This window comes from Microtus pennsylvanicus, chromosome 1, assembly GCF_037038515.1.
Source record: "Microtus pennsylvanicus isolate mMicPen1 chromosome 1, mMicPen1.hap1, whole genome shotgun sequence".
Taxonomy (NCBI): Eukaryota; Metazoa; Chordata; class Mammalia; order Rodentia; family Cricetidae; genus Microtus; species Microtus pennsylvanicus.
In genome coordinates this window covers 146,725,789-146,745,736 of record NC_134579.1, presented here as the reverse complement: position 1 = coordinate 146,745,736, position 19,948 = coordinate 146,725,789, and the positions used below count along the sequence as shown (strand labels likewise).

The 19,948-nt window shown below is 48.9% G+C and overlaps 1 protein-coding gene across 1 annotated transcript; it reads left to right on the top strand.

Moving 5' to 3' along the window:
- The first annotated feature begins 650 nt into the window (after positions 1 to 650).
- On the top strand, positions 651 to 2,894 carry Rnf225 (ring finger protein 225). Its single transcript, XM_075992049.1, has one exon. It carries the CDS (start codon positions 887 to 889, stop codon positions 1,901 to 1,903), a length of 1,017 nt encoding a protein of 338 aa, XP_075848164.1. The 5' UTR covers positions 651 to 886; the 3' UTR covers positions 1,904 to 2,894.
- The last annotated feature ends 17,054 nt before the right edge of the window (positions 2,895 to 19,948 follow it).

The window sequence follows — 19,948 nt, the reverse complement described above, 5'->3', positions numbered from 1 at the left end:
CTCCTACCTTCAGTCTGACAGGTGTTAGTTTGATGGGGAAGGCTGGGGTGCAAGGTCTTGAGGTTGTGTTTCAGATAGCCCATGTGTCTGGTCAAGGTATGATGGATCTAGTTTGCTCCCTCCCTTAGCATCATTTGTGTACAGGCTTCACTTATCCCTGGTAGCCCAACTGCAGAGGCTTGGCAGAGAGGCCACCCCTGCATCCAGTATAGATCAGACTGTTCATCCTAGTAGGAGGAGCCTGGTGGTGAGGTAAGCAGCCAGACGGGTCTGACAGGTACGTGGGAACCAGGAGAGGGCTGGCCCAAGGTCAGGTGGCCTCCAGGGAGGGGCATTTGACAAGCTACTAGCAGACAAGCCAGAATTGGGGTCAGAACAGGAGGGACTTGCTAGGATACTCCACAGGGACGGGTATCAACAGGTAGGTGTGGGGTTTGGTCTGTCTCTGGGTTTCTTAATTTGCTTCTCAGTTATTAGGTACCTCTTACTGTTCTGAAATCTGGTGGTCCTCAACCTTAGCGTTGGGATCCTTTAATTTTGATATCTGTTAAGAGCTGTAACTCTCTTCCTGTGGTCTTTGGTAACCCACAGGTTGAGAACCACTGCCCTGGAGTCTTAACTATTGTTTCCTGTGGTACTATTCTGGTTTGGTTTGGTGTTAACGTCTTCCTTAAGGACATGGCTCCTCCAAAACGTTAAAACTGCTTCAGTTGATTAACCTAGTTTGTCTATAGACTTGATGACAGTGGATCCAACCAAGGACTCCTCTTCTGCCTCCTTGAACCTACTCTTATAACTATTCTCCCTGCTCTTCCCTGAAATCTTGTCAACCAACCACAGCCTCCAGATCCCTACCTGAGCTCTTCTCCCCATAGGTACAATCTGGATGCCTTGTCCTCGGCCGCCCTGGCTCCGCCGCTACCGAGCCTCCCAGGGCTCGAGCCCGGGTTCCCCAGGTACCTTGTCTGCACCCACGTCCCCTAGCAGAGGTGAAGAAGAGGACGCAGAAGAGGAGGGCGATGGCACCCCAGCCGACAGCCCCATCCTGCCCCCCGCATCTCCCATGGAGTGCCTTATCTGTGTGTCACCCTTCGACGGCATTTTCAAACTGCCAAAACGCCTGGACTGCGGCCACGTCTTCTGTCTTGAGTGCCTGGCACGCCTGTCGCTGGCTACGGCGGGTGGCGGAGATGCAGTGGCTTGCCCCATGTGCCGTGCGCCCACACGCTTGGCCCCGCGCCGGGGGCTTCCCGCTCTACCCACGCAGCCAGGTCTGCTGCCTCGCGACGCACGCGCGCAACCACTACGCCAGGGCTCCGTGCGCTTCGATCGCCGCCGTGGGCTTCTGTACCTGCGCCCACCGCCGCCCTCTCCTGGGCCACGCAAGAGCCGCACCGTGCGTGCCCAGCCGCCTCCACCCCCACTGCGCCTTGGCCGCCCGCTGTCTCGTCGCCTATCCCTGAGCAGCCCCACATGGGCCTTCAACGCGGCAGTGGCGCTGGCTGTGCTGGTGGCCGCAGGCCTTGTTGTCTCTGGTGTCTACATCTTCTTCCTCATCCCTCGTGTCACCACCTCCGGTCTTGTACGGCCTCAGGTCGTAGCTCTGGGCCCTGATCCTAGCTTCTGGCAACCACCACGGCCCACGCCAATAACACCCTGGACCCATATCTGGATACCGCGCCCCACAAAGCCTGACCTGGACCCGGATGATACCCTGCCAGAGGCTACCAAGGACACGCCAGAGGCTACCAAGGACACGCCAGAGCTTGAGGAAGCTGCCAAGGACCCAGTAGAGTCGCAGGGGACCGTAGATACACCTCCTACACCACCTCAGCAAACTCCGAAGACAGAGACTGACCTTGGCTGGAACCTGCAGGCACAGGATGATGGGAAAATGGTGTAACTACAGTAATAAATGCCTCAGTGCTCCAGGCCCAGGCTCCCTGCCTGAAGATATCTATGTCATCCCGGAGGGCATTAACAGAAATCTCCAGATTGGGGACTGGAAAGACACGAATTCTCTCAAACTACTGTAATCATTCTACAAGAATCCGCTGAGAATGTCTCTGATTCCCCTGGCCATCTAGCTGAAGGTACCCTGGCCAATGACGGTTACTTGTGAACCACATCCCTGTGTAGGTCTAGTTGGGGTACCCCTGATTCTCATCTCTGTGGAAGTCCAGGTGGCCTCTCCCCTAATGACATCTCTACAGGGCCGTGTCAGGGCACCTTAGCCTTCACCTTGACAAGATGCTGTTGGAAGCCCGCTGAGGGAGACATATTCCTGGTCAGCCTGGGGATGAAGGATCTGGCCCACTCATCCTTTGGACTCACCACAGTGGGGCCGGGGCTCCCATCTTTGGAATACAAAACTGTTTACTATTCTGATTATGCACCTCGCTGCCCACAGCCAGTCTGTAAATTTCAGTACCTGCGCACCTGATCAGAACTGTGATTTGGAGGGACGGGGGTGGCCTGGCTAGGGCTAGGGAAGTAAAATCCAAACTGGTCTGGGAGTCTCGATGTCTCCCCCAGACTTTGGTTTCTGAGACCTACTCAATACCTTGTGGAACAGTTGTGGTCATCATGACTTGGAGAGCCAAAGCCTCTCTGTGGCTCAGACAGAAACATTCAGAGCGGGAGGTCCTGGTCCTCCCTAGATAATATGAGAGATGCTGCTCCTGTCCTCTCTTGAATCCTTTTATCCCCCATTTTTCCCCTTCTCCGGGGCTCCTCCAGCTCTGCCCAGGCTTCCCTCTGTGCCTCGGCTGAAGTCTAAACCTTTCCAGTGTCTATGGAAGGTGGCTCCTGTCTTTCCAAAAGACTCTTGGCTTAGACACAGAGTAGAAGGAAGACAATTATTCTCTGCATAGGCTGACCATAGACCTCTGAAACCCCGTGTCCTGCCTTACCTCACCTGGCATGAGACGATGTTTTCCAGAATGAAGTGTGACTTCTGTGTATCTGGAGGCTCTGTGTGGTTTATTTACATGCGTGTCCTTGGCACTAGGCATCGGCTTATACAGAATGCTTGCCCGGGAAGTGACAACATCAGGGATGACCGAGAGGCAGCCTGGGAATGCCCATGGGCACCGTAGGCTTGCAAGCTCCCAGCTGACAGGGGCCCTAGCATGCCTGTGGGAGCAACTCAGCGACTGCTTCCAGGTAGGGAGCCAGAGGAAGAACATCAGGGAGCCTGAGGGTGTGTCTTCCCAGACCAGTTCTTGGCTCACACCTGGTGCCAACGTCACCCACAGGGACTGGGATCAATGCGGTGGGTCACTGGGAACCACTGCCCAGCTTTACGGCTGGTCCAGTGGGGATAGAGTGGCTGTTCTGCTTTAGTTTCCTCTGGCTACTGTAAAATTTACCCCTAACACCGTGTCTTAGAACCACACACATCACCTCACAGTTCTGCGTCCAGAAGCCTAAGACCTTGTCATGGGGCCAAAACTGAAGTGCCGAACTAAGTGTGGCGGCACAGAACTATGTATAATCCCAGCATCTGGGGTGTGGCGGCAGGAAGAACAATAATTCAAGACCACCCTCAGCTATGCAGGGAGTTTGAGGCCAGCCCAGTTATGTGAGATTCTGTCCCAAAATAAAAATTAATAATCAATCAATAAACTTGGGGAGCCGACAGTCTCAGGTCCTTCTGAAGACTCTGAATCTATTTCCTTAGATTTCCAGCTATTAGAATTGCCTTCCTTGGTTTGTGGTTTCCTCAGAGTCAGCAATACAACATCTATAAATTTCTCTGACCTGCTAGCTATCTTCTTTCACTTCTCAGGATATTAGGAGCAAGTAGGAAGGTGGTGGTGCACACCTTTAATCCCAGCACTCAGGAGGCAGAGGCAGCCAGATCTCTGAGTTTCAGGCCAGCCTGGTCTACAGAGTGAGTTCCAGGACAGCCAAAGCTATACACAGGGAAACCGTTTCAAAAAAAAAAAAAATGTAGGAGCACACTGGACCCACCTAGCCAGATAATGCAAGACAATTCAAGTTTGTGTGTGTGTGTGTGTGTGTGTATGTGTCTGTCTGTCCTGGAACTCTCACTCTATAGACCAGGTTGGCCTCAAACTCACAGAAATCCACCTGCCTATGCCTCCCAAGTGCTGGGTTAAAGGCATGCGCCACCACCACCCATCCCGAATTTTTAAAAATTGTTATTGATTTATGTGTATGCATATGTGTCTGTGTATGTGCCCAATAAGGTAAGAGAAGTCAGCTCCCTGAAGCTAGAGTTTCAGGCAGTTGTGAGCTGCCTGATTGTGGGTGCTGGGAATGGAACTTGGGTCCTCTGCAAGAACAACATGTGCTCTTAACCACTGAGCCATTTCTCCAGCCTCTGAAAAATATATTTTAGAGACAGGGTTTCTCTGTGTAACTCTGGTTATTCTAGAACTCTGTAGCCCAGGCTGACCTTAAGATCCACCTGCCTCTGCCTTCCAGGTGCTGGGATTACAGGCAAGCACTACCACCACCCAGCTTCTGAATTTTTATTTTAAAGACAGTTTTTCACTGAGTTTTCCAGACTGGCCTTGTTGAACTTAAAGTCCTTCCCTTCATGCCTCAGCCTTTTGAGCAGCTTGGGTTACAGGCCTGTGCCTCCAGTCACAGCCTCCCATTTTCAGATCCTTCATCGCAGGCTCAAAGTCTCTTCTGTCACATAAGGTATAGTCCAGGGATTAAGATGTGAACGTTTTTGGAAACCGCTATTCGGCCCATTGAGTGGGGAGTGGGGTCTCAGAGATAGGCCACCCTCAGCCCTTCCTCCATCCCACCCTGGATGAGTAGGGGTAGGAAGAGTAGACTTGGTCCGGACTGGTCAGAAGGGGTCTTCGGATGGCAATGCACAGGGGAGAGAGAGAAGAGTCTCAGCCTGATGGTGGTCCGTGAAAGCTGCTTTAACGAAGAGACCTGGGGCTGGCTCAGAGATGGTTCAGTAGTTAAGAGACTTCTAGAAGTCCCGAGTTCAATTTCCACCAACCCCTTGGTGGCTCACAATGATTATTGTAGGATCTGATGCCCTCTTCTGGCATGCAGGCAAATATATATATATGGACAGAGCACTCATACATCAAATACATAAAAATCTTTAATTTTTTTTTTAAAGAGAGGGACCCAACAGGTGGATCTGCTTTTGCGTTTAGGAGCTAGGGTAGCCTATGCAAAGACGAGTGGACAATGTGAAAGCTGGGTAGACGCTGAGGGCCCTTCATTTCCAGTCCTAATCTACTGCCTCTTAAATGCTACTGCAGCATCTTCACCATATTCATCCCAGAGCTTGAAACCTGCGGTCATCTCTCCTCCGCTAAGAGGAGGCAGGAGTCAGAGCCCAGAGGTTGCCCAGCATCTGCTAAGTACTATCTCGGTGCCTCCCTACCTACTACTGCCTACACGGGGCTTAGGAAACCTCACAGTAAGCCAATCAAGGTGTCCAATGCCTTTACTCAGGAGACAGAGGCAGAGAAAGGTGAGTTCAAAGGTTCAAAGTCAGCCTAGTCTACATAGAGAGTTGCAGGATAGCCAGGAGAACATAGAGACCTTGTCTCATATATATATTTTATGTGTGTGTGCGCGCGCATGTGCGCCATGGCATGTAGATGGAGGTCATAAACCAACTTGCAGGAGTAATTTTCTACCATGTGAGTTCTAAGGACTGAATTTAGGCTACAGCTTTTACCTACTGAGCCATCGCACCAGCCCAGTCCTTCTCCTGAGCCCTGGACCTCTGTCACCCACACCATGCTGGCAGATACCCACTCTCATCCACTTCATTCCAGAATTGTTCCTCCTCCTAGGTCATGGTGCCTTGGATCCCAGAAGGTGGGGGAAACTTTGGTGTCTCCCAAGTATGCCCTTGGGTCTTCTATAAAATGGGTGACAAAAAGACACTTGCAGGGAATTCATTCACCTGTGAGTATTTCCTGAGCTCTTTTAGTGTACCAGAGGCAGGACATCTTGGGAACAAGGCCAGACCTCAAGAGGCAGAAGAGAGGTCTAAGCAGACAGATCTATCATTCTGACCACAGTGTCTCAAGGTTTTTCTTTGGTTTTGTTTTTGTCTTTTTGCCTTCCAAGTGCTGGGATAAAAGGCATTCACCACCATGTCTGGCCAATGCCTCAGCTATTATGATCATGGGGTCCCCAGTTCCCAAGACCTTTCCCAAGCCCTGTCACCAGTTCTCTTCTCCTGAAGTCAGGGGAGGGACACAAGGGGCTCCATTCTACCAGGTGGTTCCAGACTTTCTCAAGGATGGTCAAGCCGGGCGGTGGTGGCACACGCCTTTAATCCCAGCACTCGGGAGGCAGAGGCAGGCGGATCTCTGTGAGTTCTAGGCCAGCCTGGTCTACAGAGCTAGTTCTGGGACAGGCACCAAAGCTACAGAGAAACCCTGTCTCGAAAAACAAAAAAAAAAAAAAAAAAAAAAAAGGATGGTCATAAAGATCCCCTGCTATTGTATGGGTCCTCTTGTGATTAAGGTCAAAATAGGGCCTCGCTGAACCTTTAAGAACTCAAAACTGGCGTTGCTATACTATATTGGACACCACTGAGGAGCTAGGCATTTATTCCTCACTGTAATAATAATTATATTATTATTATATAATTAATATAATATAATAATTGGTCATCTCTAAACCTGATGACCAATTAGGAACTTAGGAGCAGTGTTGCCATGACAACCCGGAGACCATTGATGGCTGGTCCTGGATTTGTGGGGTTTGAGGTTTCCAGACCCCAGAAGAAACAGAGGTGAACAACAGGTCAAAATGCTAGTCATCATGTGCTTGTTCAGCCTTCTGCCGTCCTCGAGGTGGAGGGCTAATACACTGGAGCAAATGATTATGGATACAATTCTAACACTTTTTGAGACAGAGTGACCAGACCACGCGGAAATTTCAATGCCAGGATCTATCGTGCAGACTGGGTGACTCACTGTACATGCCACCTACATCACTGAGTCCTCAGGTCACTGAAGGCAGCTGGGTCCTGGGTCCTGTGTAGCCCTGTCCAGTAAAGGGTTAACTTTGCAGTCCTGGATTGCTCAAACCCTGCACATTCCAGAGAGGCCTAGCCCTTCCTTCCCTTGACTCCAGGAGATCATCTCAAAGCCTTGGAATAGCCTGCCTACTGAGCGTTGGCCACACTATCAAATTGATCTCTGGGCAGCTGGAGAGTAAGTGCAGGGAGGGGCTGCTAGGTATTTCTGTTACTGTTTCCAGGAGAAAACCATGGATGTCGCCAAGACTAGAATGAGGGCCCCTTGTGGGCAACTGTGGTGTAAACGTTTCTTGGAAAAAAAAAAAGTCTCTTCACTCAAGATAGAGCACCCATGAGAGTCCAGTGAAATTATTCCAGGGCTTTCAAGATGTCTCAGCACGAAAAGCAAGTTGATGCCCTGTGTTCAAACCCTGGAAACCACATGATGTAAATTGTTTTTTTCCAGGCAGTACCCTGGATTCAGGATTATTTATTTTTATTTTTCATTGGAGATTTATTTTATTTGTGTGTGTGTGTGTGTGTGTGTGTGTGTGTGTGTGTGTGTGTGTGTGTAAAAGGAGGATCTCTGAGTTTGTGGATGGGGCCTGGTCTACAGAACCAGTTCAGGGACAGCCAAACTACAAAGAAAAACCAACCAGCAACCAACAATGGGTGGTGATGGTACACACCTTTAATCCGAGCACTAGGGAGGCAGAGGCCCGACAATCTCTGAGGGTTCAAGGCCAGCAGCCTGGTCTGCAAGAGCTAGTTCCAGGACAGGCTCTAAAGCTACAGAGAAACCCTGTCTTGGAAGAGAGAGAGAGAATATGTAGGTGCTTGTAATAGGTGCTTGTGACTTCAAGGAAGTATGATTTAAGTGGGACATGTGACGAGACTCTTCGAACATGGGTGTGGTCCTCTACTTGCATTTGGTGTTTGCGGTGAGTGTTGTCCGCTCACTGACCGCTGCATCAGATGAAACCACAATCGGAGAGTCTGGCAAGGTAGGACGGAGGCTGCTTCATATAGGCATTGTCTCTTGTAGCATGACAGGATACTCAGGAACTCAGAGCCCACCACTCACTTGGGAAGCTCCATGCACCTGTCACCACTCTACCAAGCCTTCTGCCTTGTCCCCGTAGTTCTGCTCACCCCCAAGCTGGACCACAAGGCCTTAGTTTTCCGTTTCCCATGTGATTAATGAGCTAGGTATGGGATGAGACTGTGTCTCCTTCCTTGTCTCCCTCTGAACAGCCTCACGTACAACCCCAGATACTGACTCGATGCTTTGTAGCCTAGAACTTAGGGAGGCCAGGTCTCTCACAGTGTGCCCAGCGTGTCCCACCAATCTCAGACTGTCCCTGGCTTGGTTAATTAGGACCCCTCTGTGCTATTAATGCTGGAATCAAACCCAGGGCCCCTACGGTGACAGGCAAGCATCCTACTGATGAGCTGCATCCTCAACTTTTCCACAAGTCCTCATGTGGGGCCTGTCATGGCCTAGGTCAAGTTTGAGTTCCACTATACTGTTTTCACGTTATGTTAGATTGCTGCCCGTGCCTAGCTGGCCCATGGACATGGGTCCGATAACACTGCCTTGATGGTCACTTGACATCTTGGGATTAGATAATCAGATCAGGCACTGATTAGTTCTTAGTACAACTTGACACATATGGAAAGAAGGAATCTCAACTTGACTGAAGTATTGTTTGTTTGTGCTCATGTTTCTAACCGATGTAAGAGGTCCCAGCTCGCTGTGAGTGGCACCATCTCTAGACAGGTGGTCTTGGGATGTATAAGAAAGCTAGATGAAGCTGGGCGGTGGTGGCACATTCCTTTAATCCCAGCTCCTTCCCAGTGGGGAAGACGTAGGAGTACATAGAGAAAAATGTTAAACTTTACAGACAAAACATTCAAGACTTGGATACCCCTAGAAGGAGGACCCCCCCCCAAACAATAACCAGTGCCTTGTATTTTACAGGAAAATGACTATGACATCACCCATTCTGAAAATTTACATTTGTTTAATCCCAGCACTCGGGAGGCAGAGGCAGGCGGATCTCTGTGAGTTCGAGACCAGCCTGGTCTACAGAGCTAGTTCCAGGACAGGCTCCAAAACCACAGAGAAACCCTGTCTCGAAAAACCAAAAAAAAAAAAAAAAAAAAAGAAAATTTACATTTGTGTGTGTTGCACACACTTGCTCTCAAACTTATTTTTTTGGTCAGGATCTCTTGCTGAACCTGCACCTCACCATTTCAATTAATCTGACTGTCCAGTCAGCTCAAGCTTTTAACTGTGTAAAGATTGCTACGTTTGTTTATGCTGTGGCATATTTAACTGTGTAAAGGTGTGTTACTTTTATTTCTGTGGCATTTGTTTAATTATGAAAAGATGTGTTGCTGTTTTACCTTGCCTTCCTAAGGAACCTGATTGGTCTAATAAAAAGTTGAATGGCCAAGCTCGGCAGAAGAGACATAGGCAGGGCTGGAGAGCAGAGAGAATAAATAGGAGAAGAAATCTAGGCTAGGGAAGAACAAGAAAGGAGATTACGAACGAGTGAGAAAGAAAGGGAAACACCCAGGGCCGGCCAGCGACACAGAGGAGGACATACAGAAAGAAAGGTAAAAATCCCTGCGGCATAAGTAAAGAGGAACAGATCAAAATGAGAGTGAAAATAAGGCCGAACATTCATAACTAATAAGAAGTCTCTGTATCATGATTTCAGAACTGGCTGATGGCCCCCCAAAAAGAAAGCTTGGTCCTCCCGGACCTGGCACCACCAGCCTGTCATTAGTGCTTTGCTTTTACATGGGTGCTGAGGAGGTCAGGTCCTCATACTTGAATGACAAACACTGTACCAACTGAGCTGTCTTTTCAGTCCATTAAAATAATTGCTACATTTTATCATGCATGTGCATGCCGCACAGCACACGTGTGCAGACTGGAGGATAACGTGTGAAGTCGCTTTTCTTCCACCATGTGGGAATGGGATCAGTCTTAGTTAGGGTTCTTATTGCTGCAACAAGGCACTGTGGCCAAAAGCAGTATTGGGAAGGAAAGGGTTGATTTGGCTTATGTTTCCAGATTGATGTTCATCACTGAATGAAGTCAGGACAGGGATTCAAGCAGGGTGGGATTCTGGAGGCAACAGCTGTTCACTGGCTTGATTCCCATGGTTTGCTCAGCCTGCTTTCCTATAGAACCCAGCACCACTGTGGTCAGGGACAGCACCACCCACGATGGGCTGGGCCCTCCCCCATTGATCACTAATTAAGAAAATGCTTTTTATTTGATTTTTTTTTCGTTTTGAGACAGGGTTTCTCTGTGTGGCCCTGGCTGGTCTCGAACTCAGAGATGTGCCTGCCCTTTGCTCCCTACTGCTGGGATTAAAGGTGTGCGCCATCACTGCCTGGCTTGCAGCCAGATCTTACGGAGACATTTCTTAATGAAGGTTCCCTCCAATCATATAACTCTATCTTGTGTGTGCAGTTGACACAGCCAGCACAGGATCCAGCTCAGGTCTTCAGGCTTGGCAGCGTCTTAACCTCTGAGCCTAGCATACTCCAGACCTGCTTCCAACTCCCTTTGTAGACAAGGATGATGACTTTGAACTCCTGATCCTCCTGCCTCCACCCCATGGACAAATTATAGGCATAAGCCTCCACCTGTTGCCAGAAATTTAGATTTTTAAGTTCCAATATTGACAATGTATGACCTGTAGTAGGCAGAATGTGTAAAAGTATGAGGGTGTTCATGCATTCCTTCACCCCAAAAACTGATTCCCAGGGACAACATGGGACAAATCAGAGAAGCCAGCTGGGGAGAATGAGGAAGCCAATGGCTATTACAGATGCCTGGAAGACACAGATCATATCACCTAAGATAGTTTGTCCCCCCACCCACCCCACCCCACCCCAGCCCCGAGACAGGGTTTCTCTGTGTAGCTCTGGCTGTCCTTGGAACTGGCTCTGTAAAACAGGCTGGCCTCGAACTCAGAGAGATCTTCCTGCCTCTGCCTTAATCAGCTAGGCCGCACCACCACCGTCAGGCCAAATGTGGTTTATTTAGGCAGGACTTTGCTCTATAGCCCAGGCTGGCCTGTAACTCTCCATCCTCCTGCATCCCCCCACCCCTGCCCGACTCCACCCTGTTCATATTACAGCCGTGCACTACCACATCGGGCCTCTGCAGCTCACTTCGCTGCCTATGCTGAGGCCCTAGTCACTTCTTTTACCCCAAAATTTTAACTCCATTGACTCCTAACTTTTCTGAGTCGCGGGTCTAGCTCCCTGTTCTGCATGTAGTACACTGGACACAATCTCTAGAGGGTTGATTCTCCTGCAGCAGAGGTTGTTGATGAGGATACCGGGATCTGCAGGGATCTCATCAGTCAGGACGCAGGTAAGAATCGGTCCAGTTCCCGAGTCCCCTGATTTCCTGGCCGGCGTTTCCGCGGGTAGACAGACATTAAGGTGGCTTGTGAGAAATGTAGAAATGTAGTCTGCTCTTAGCCTCCTCAGTTGCCTTGGCAACAACCAAGCACACACACAGGGGGCAAGAAAGTGACATCATAATATGCAGCAGACACCAACACTTCCGGCCTGGTCCAGGTCAACTCACCTTGCCTTTGCCCTCCGGGTGCAAGGACCTCCCCTCGTAGGAGGGTGTCCCAGGAGTCAGGTCAGGGGACAGGAGGTGCTAAAGTGGAGGTTTCGGAGGGTGGCCATGGGGTCTCAAGAACGAGAGCTTTCATGCCCTGGGTAAGAGTCATCAAGGCCTGTGGAAGGCTGAGATGGTGACCGCAGGGAGGCCCTCCGTGGAAGGCAAGAGACAAAGGTCCTGCAAGAGGATATGTAAAGTCACATGCATGAGACACAACACAGTTTGCTGGGAGAGTTCTGGGACCAACTTGTTGAGGGTCTAAGGGTAAGGGTTTGGTTTGTGTCGGAGAAACTGTATTCAAGGCCGGCACCAGCCATCTTCCAATTGTCCTAGAAATGTGTGTCACATATTTTAAGCACCTCACTCATCATAGTCTCTCCTGTCTCCAGTTCAGTAACAGCTTATTGCTCTTAGAACCTGGCCCTTCTCAGTCCCTCGGGATTCCTCTCCCCCCAAGGCCTTCCAGGAAACCCATACCTGGAGTCACATTTAATGTGAAGGTTGACCAGGGAGCTTGTGAATAGTCAAAGATGTTAAATGCCACCATCTAAAAGTGATTTTATAGCACCGTCTGGATTTGAGGCTCCTCTGAAGCTTTGAGGGAGCCCATCCAGTGGTTAGTGTGTTCACTGCTGGGCCCCCTCATTCTCTCCCAAAGCCTAGACCTTGATTTGCCACGCACACTGCCCCTGAGGATACAGGGTGTTACTGCCTGATTCCCAAGTCCCTTTGTGCAAATGAAAACCTCAGTGCTCCAAGCCTCTGCCTTTCGTCTTGTGCTTTTACTGGCCTAGCCCACTGTAATCCTTTCTGCCACAGAGGCCACCTATGTAACAGCCCAGATTATCAACCTCCAGAGTTTTGTTTATATGCTTCCTTGTGCTAGAGATGACTGACAATGAGTTTGTGGCTTGATGCCATGGTGTCAGAACACGGAATGGAAACTGGAGAAAAGGAGGCAACTTGGACGTCGTCATCCACCTGCAGCTTCTGTGCTTAACTTGGAGAGACAAGACTATCCTCCATCCTGTCCATGGAGCTCAGGGATCATTGTGCTCTGAGCCCTGCGTCTCTGGTAGGTGAAGGGCTGACTGATCCCATGGGGACAGTTAGAGGTAGAGAACTCTCTTACTCGTAGATGACATAAACCCTAATCAAAATAACTCCAACAAAATCATTATTAGTGGAGAATGAAATCAAAATATCTACTCAGTATTCGGCTTCAGGTTAATTTGATTTGGGGCTCAAGTCTGAGCAAAAGGCATTCTTCGAGCCAGGATTAGGCAGTATGTCTGTAATTACAGTGCTTAGAAGGCTGAAGCAGGAAGACTGCAAATGTGAGGCCAGACTTTACTACAGAGCAAGTACAAGATGAGCCTGGGGGGCTGGAGAGATGGCTCAGTGGTTAAGAGCATTGCCTGCTCTTCCAAAGGTCATGAGTTCAATTGCCGGCAACCACATGGTGGCTCACAACCATCTGTAATGAGGTCTGCTCTGCTGCCCTCTTCTGGTCTACAAACACACACAGACAGAATATTGCATACAAAATAAATAAATAAATATTAAAAAAAAAAGATGCGCCTGGGACTACTTAGCAAGAGCTTACTTAACCAATGCCCCCGCCCCAGGACCTTTTCTGTCTTATACTCAACACTGCTTGGGGGCTGGAGAGATGGCTCAGCGGTTAAGAGCATTGCCTGCTCTTCCAAAGGTCCTGAGTTCAAATCCCAGCAACCACATGGTGGCTCACAACCATCTGTAATGAGGTTTGGTGCCCTCTCCTGGCCTGCAGGGATACACACAGACAGAACATTGTATATATACACAATAAATAAATAAATATTAAAAAAAAAGAAAATTAACAACCATAAGACATAAAGGAGAAGGCTGGGCTGTAAATAAAGATCCCAATTGCTTCTTAAAAAAAAAAACACTGCTTTCTTCAATGGCAGTTGATAGGCAGGCCTCCCTTTACAGTCAAGACAGATGGTCAGCAGACTAATTTGTCGTCACCCAGAGTCATGGGAGCTTGGTTTGGGCTTCTCTGACACACATGCATAAACATAGAGCAGGCCAAATACCTTAAGTATAGGCTAGTTGAGGCAAGCTCAAGTCCCGAACCCTTTTCCAATAGGGTAGGGTTTGCTTCACAGGGTCTACCCATAGCTGCCAGGATACAAAAGCCTGAGCTCCGTTGACCATTATCTGTTCTACTCTGAGGCTGACACAACCTGACCTCTAGTAATTTCAAATATCACTTCTCATTCTACTTGATGGAGGACAGTTATTAAACCCAGAAGGAATAGCCTAGAATTAGGATCTCTGCTATCTTGGGATGCTCAGGAGAGGTTATACAGACTTACCCTGTGCTCACTAATGCTTTCCTTTAAGTGGTCAACTTGTCGCATGCTTCAGCGTCTGGGAAGAGGCACCATGAGTGGAGCTACGCACTGGGTACATATTGTAGGCCGATGGGTTCTTCGTGTCTGGAGATCCCCAGGCTGATTTGCCTCATGTCCATTGTTGGGACAGGAACACATATGGTATATAGATCCGGGTGGGACATTAATGGATTCTACAAAACTTTAGATTTTTTTTCTCTGTTCTGCACTGATTATGATTAAGAAAGATGTTCTCAGCCAAGCAATGGTGGTACACATCTTTAATCCCAGTACTTCGGAGGCAGAGACAGAGACAGACAGATCTCAGTGGGTTCAAGGTCAGCCTGGTCTACAAAGTGAGTTCCAGGACAGCCAGGAATATTACACAGAAAATCCCTATCTCGAAAAACCACAAAAGAGAGAGAGGGAGGGAGGAAGAGTGGCCTTGTTCTAAAGAGGCCATATTTATGGGTGTAGGACCAGGAGACAGAGGTCCCTCGACACTTCTGTAGGGATTCTTGAGAACAAAGAGACCAATCTGTTGTGCAAATTCTAATTGGACTTAATAGTAAAAAAACCTGGAGTCAGATATAGGGGTAAATGCTGAAAAATCAGAGAAGCAGAGCAGCCAACCACAAATTCTTACCTCTACTGAATCCCCAGACCAAAATGATAATCCTGTGCCTATGAAACCTCAGACTGAATCCTGAAGTCCTCTCCCTTCTGTCCCCCGCCATATGACATCCCATATCCGCCTCTCTAGTGTCATGGTAACACTGTGCAGGTGTGTGGGTTCACGCGGGTCTGGGAAATGAAGACTCAGAGACACTTTGAGGATGAACTTACCCTTTGTGACTGCAGGGGTCCCCAGTCTCAGTGGACTGAAGCACTTTCCCTTCGTTCATGGCATTATTATTTTTCTCTGTGTTCACACTTCAGACAGTAGATTTTCATATTCTCAAAACAACCTGAATGAAACTTCCAAAAATACAATGCCAACTGCAAATACCTGGTTCATGAGGTACCACGGTTTTCTGGGTTTCCCCTAACCAAGTTTTGCTTAGGCTTTGTATCCATGGGAAACTCTCAGTCAAGGTTCACATAGGGCAACAAAAGGTATCTGTAATACAGAGGATGGACTAGGGCTGTGTGCTGACCCTGGAGCTAGGCCGGGTATGGCCCAGTGAGGGTTCATGGTTAGTGGAGGTTGCTTGCTGTCCTCAGGCCAGCAAGACATTTTCCCACACCCTAGTGCTGGGATTAAAGGTGTAAGCCACCACCACTTAGCCCTGTTTCTCTTTTAGACTAATTCAATCTTGTGTAGCCCAGGGTGGTCTTGAACTCACAGAGATCTGTCTGCCTCTGTCTGGGATTAAAGGTGTGTGCCACCACTGCCTGCTTCCACGGCTAACTAGCGTGGCTAACTCCACAGTCTGATCTTCAGGCACAAGAAAATTACCACCACACCAACTCACGCTGCCCTTGGATACATTGGGGATTGCCATGCCACTTTGCAAAGCTTGCGACTCAAGAGGCCCCGGACATATGGGGCACAGTTACCTTTAGTCCATCCCCAGACTCTGAGCATCAAGAGAATCCAGGCTAACATGAACTGGGAGCTGCTCCCCGCCATCTTGCTGTCCCTGTTGTAGGAAGTTAGGCCTACCCGACCAAAAGGAGCCAACCTGGAGTCGGCCTGGAGCTGTCAAAGGTCCTGTCTGTGCCTAGCCAGTAAGGAGCCACCAAGCAGTGTTTCCTGAGTGCCTAGCAACAGGCACCGTCAGAGGTCCTGATCGTGCCTAACCAATGAGAAACGAGCATGAGATGTCAGTTGCCGATGGATCCAACCGCCTGGGTGCTGGAAGGGTATCATACAAGTTTTTCCCCCATCGTTAAATAAATGAGTCTGCTGTAAGCCTTCTTCCTGACTCCCCGCGTCTGTGTTAGCTGATGTCGCGCCTTTTCACCCCCTCCCCCGAGGAAGACGTTAGGACCCAACAACAACGTGTGAAGTAAATGAAGCCACTCCTTTCTGTCTTTACTGTTAGGGCCTGATTACCTTTTCAGTTCCTCCCCACAGAGAGCGATCCTTGGAATGAACAGACGGTTTTTTAACAGTAAGGCTTTTATTATTCCTTCTGAAGGTCGCTGGGTCCAAGGTCGAGTCATTTGCAGGTTAGACAAATCTACTGCACGAGACTCAAGAACCAAGATGGAAAATCTTTGGATGTCATTAGCAGACTCGGGTTCAGGTCCTCTCGGACAGACCTAGGTCAGGGAAGAGCCTGACCCACTGAAGATGGGGACAAGTGGGAACTGAGGTGACCCCAAGGGCTCCCTTCACTTATTCCAGAATGCGAGAGCACAGAGATCTGTTTTCCCTAACTATAGGAGGTGCACCCCATGAGACTCTCCAAGTAAGATGACATTTGCCAGTGACATAATCTGACAAAGAAGCTAGGCAGAAAAGAAAGTGTAAAATAGCTCAAAGCACCCCACATTTTTGACCCTTTCTGTGGAGGGATACTGGAATGTATGTTTCAGTTTCTGTTGCCATGGAATGATGGCTTCCTCACAGAGAGTCTTCTGACTTGAGGTTTCCCATGAGGGAGTCCTTTGACAGTGAAGCAGAAGAAAGGCTCTGGCTGAGTGATTCCCACACGGACCACTTTTAGACCCCTTTCCAGTGTGTCACTTCTGGTGCTGAGAGGAACTGCAGCTTTGGTTGAAGAGGTCCTAGTCCAGTGCCCTTGGAAAGCTAGTCTCTAGCATGGCCTTTCTGGTGCTTGAATAGGTCAGAGCTAGAGCGGAAAGCTTTTGCACATTTGCTGCAAAATAGGGAATTGGATCACAGCTGCATAAAATACTGTCTAGAAGAAGAAGAAGTGAAGTGGTTGTAGCTTTGATGTACCTGTAAGCTTGGAGGAAGGAGAAATAAAAATTTGCATCTGTTGTTAAGGTAGCCAGACTTTATGGTGTGGAAATAAGGAAGGAATAATTAGGAATGTTCCTATAGAGTCTATCCTTAGTAACTAGAAGCCAGAAGTCTCCCTCCCTTCCTCGCATTCACCCCCAGCATCTATCTTGGGCAGCCAGAGGGAGCTTGGAAACACAGGATCGCCTGTCTAGGGAGCTTCAGCCCTCCCATGGCTCCCACTCTATCTCTCAAAGTTCTTTAGACGGCCACTCTAGGCCTGAGTTCAATTCCCAGCCACCATACGGTGGCTCACAACCATCTATAATGAGATCTAGTGCCCTCTCCTGGCCTGCAGGCATACATGCAGGCAGAACACTGTACACATTAAATTTTTCTTATGGTTTTTCGAGACTGGGTTTCTCTGTAGCTTTGGAGAATAAAATAAATTTTAAAATGGAAAAAATAGTTTGCTACTCTTCCCTGCCTCCCTCTCCCCCAACTTAACAGACCCTGAACACTCCAGCTCAGCCTCGCTTTCAAGCAATTGCTCAAGCCGTCCCTACGGCTTCACTGTCTTCCAGAAGTGGGAAATCCTCCACATAACACGTAGTGGCAGTTTTGGGACTTGAGCCTGATGTGAATCTAGGGATCCCAGTAGCAAGGCAAAGACAGCAAAAAGCAGAAGGAAGGAAGTCCACAGACACCCTTTCCAGCTCGAGACCGTGGAACGACGTGCCCGCGAGGTGTGAGTGCGGGCCTCCGGGCAAACCCGACTTACTTGCCGCCATAGGAACCCGGACATACCCTGAGGGATCAGCAGCACCCTTACTTTACGGGGCGAGGTGACCGTGAGCGCGCCTGGGCACCACTATCAAAGCTGCGGGGATGAGGATGGAAGGCACCCGCGGTAAGTATCGTCCTGCTCGCTATCGCTCCCGGAGGTCCCGAGGAGGCGCCTACTAAGCGCAATGACAGCGCTCCAGGGCCACAAGGGCCGCGTACAACCACAGCCCTGCAAAGTAAACGTCCGCTGGGCCGTGGCAGGAAGTCACGCCTCCGTCGTACACACGGCCCGAAGAAGCTCTTCATCTGGGCTGTGAATGGCTCAGAGTCTATTGAGCCTCTCAGCCTTCTGGTAAATATAGTTTCAACCCGGCACCCGAGGAGCAAGCTTTGTGTTCTCCATGGCAACGCCCAGGCTACAACGCAGAGGCCATTGAAAAAATGGAGTTCCGAAATAAAACGTGGCATAAATGTGGATTAACTTTAATTTAGGATTTTCCTTTTCGAGATACCCAACAAGCGCCCAGTGCCCTGAGCTCCTTTGTTTAATGGTCATGGAGTGTCCTAATTCAGCGGTTTCGGACCAAAAGGCTTCAGCATCGTTGAAGAACTTGCTAGTTATTCAGTTTCACGGGACTCCTCTGACACTGAGTCTGGCTTGACTTGAGCACCCAGGCCTGGAGGAGATTCTGGGGGATTCTGAGCTCACACAGAAGCTGCTGTCATTTGTGGTCTGGTGATGAAATTTGGATATTACAAACTTAATTTTCTATGTCGTGTGTCTGGTATGCGTTTGAAGGTGTGTGTAGAGGTGCGCATGCTCTTGGAGGCCAGAAGGGGCGTTAGGTGTCCTTTCAGCTCTATTGCCTTAAGACAGGCTCTCTCGCTGAACCTGAAATTCGCCATTTTCACGAGGCTGGCTGGCCAATGAAATCCGGGATTCTCTATCTCACCCGACCCGATACTCATACCTGCAGCCCGTGCTGGGGTTACAGGTTTGTGTAGCCATGCCGGGCTTTTATAAATGGGTGATGGGGATTGTTTTGTTGTTTTAGACAGGGTCTCACTATATAGCCCAGGTTGCTCTGGTACTGACTACGTGGACTAGGATAGCCTAGACTTGCCTGACTCTGACACCTGAGTACTGGGATTAAAGGAATGAACCGTTATGCGTGGAAATAATAATAAAAATTACACTTACCTGTGTGTGCCTGCCATGGTGTCTATGTGAGGACTGCTCATAGTAACCAGTCTGTGGTACTGAACTCAGAACACTCTCTCCAGCAAGGGCACCAAGGATTTGTTTGTTTTTCGAGACAAGTTTTTCTATGTACCAGCCCTAGCTTCCTGGAACTTGCTTTGTAGACCAGGCTAACCTCAAACTCACAGAGATCCACCTGCCTCTGCCTCCCAGATGCTGAGATTAAAGGTGTGCACCACCCAGCTTCTTTTCTGAAGAAAAAAAATTGAAAAAGTTTTGTTGGACTGGAGAGATGGTTTAGAGGTTGCTCTTCCAGAGGTCCTGAGTTCAATTCCCAGCAACCACATGGTGTGGCTGACAACCATCTATAAGATCTGGTGCCCTCTTCTGGCAGGCAAGCATATATGCAGGTAGAACACTGTATAAGTGATAAATCTTTTCCCCCTTTATACATTGCCTACAGATAAGTAATAAATCTTAAAATAATAATTAACTTGAAAAATTCTTGGTCAGCTCTGAAGTCTTTACTCAACATTAACATATAGAAATATGTGTGATATGTGTGTGTATATATCTTCATCAAGAGACTCAATACTGCTGGGTGGTGGTGGCGCACGCCTTTAATCCCAGCACTCGGGAGGCAGAGGCAGGCGGATTTCTGGGAGTTCGAGGCCAGCCTGGTCTACAAGAGCTAATTCCGGGACAGGCACCAAAGCTACAGAGAAACCCTGTCTCAAAAAACCAAAAGAGAGAGAGAGAGAGAGAGAGAGAGAGAGAGAGAGTCAATACTGCAACAAAAAGATAATCACAGAATAAGAATATTTTTTTAAAAAGAGAAAAGGTTTTGCTTTTGTTTGGGGGCTTTTGGTTTTTTTGTGGGGAGTTGGTTTGTTTTGGGTTTTTTCTCGGTTTCTCTGAGTGCGTCCCTGACTATCCTGGAATTTGCTCTGTGTAACAGGCTGGCCTCTAAACTCACAGAGATCTGCCATCTCTGCCTCCAGAGATGGGATTAAAGGCG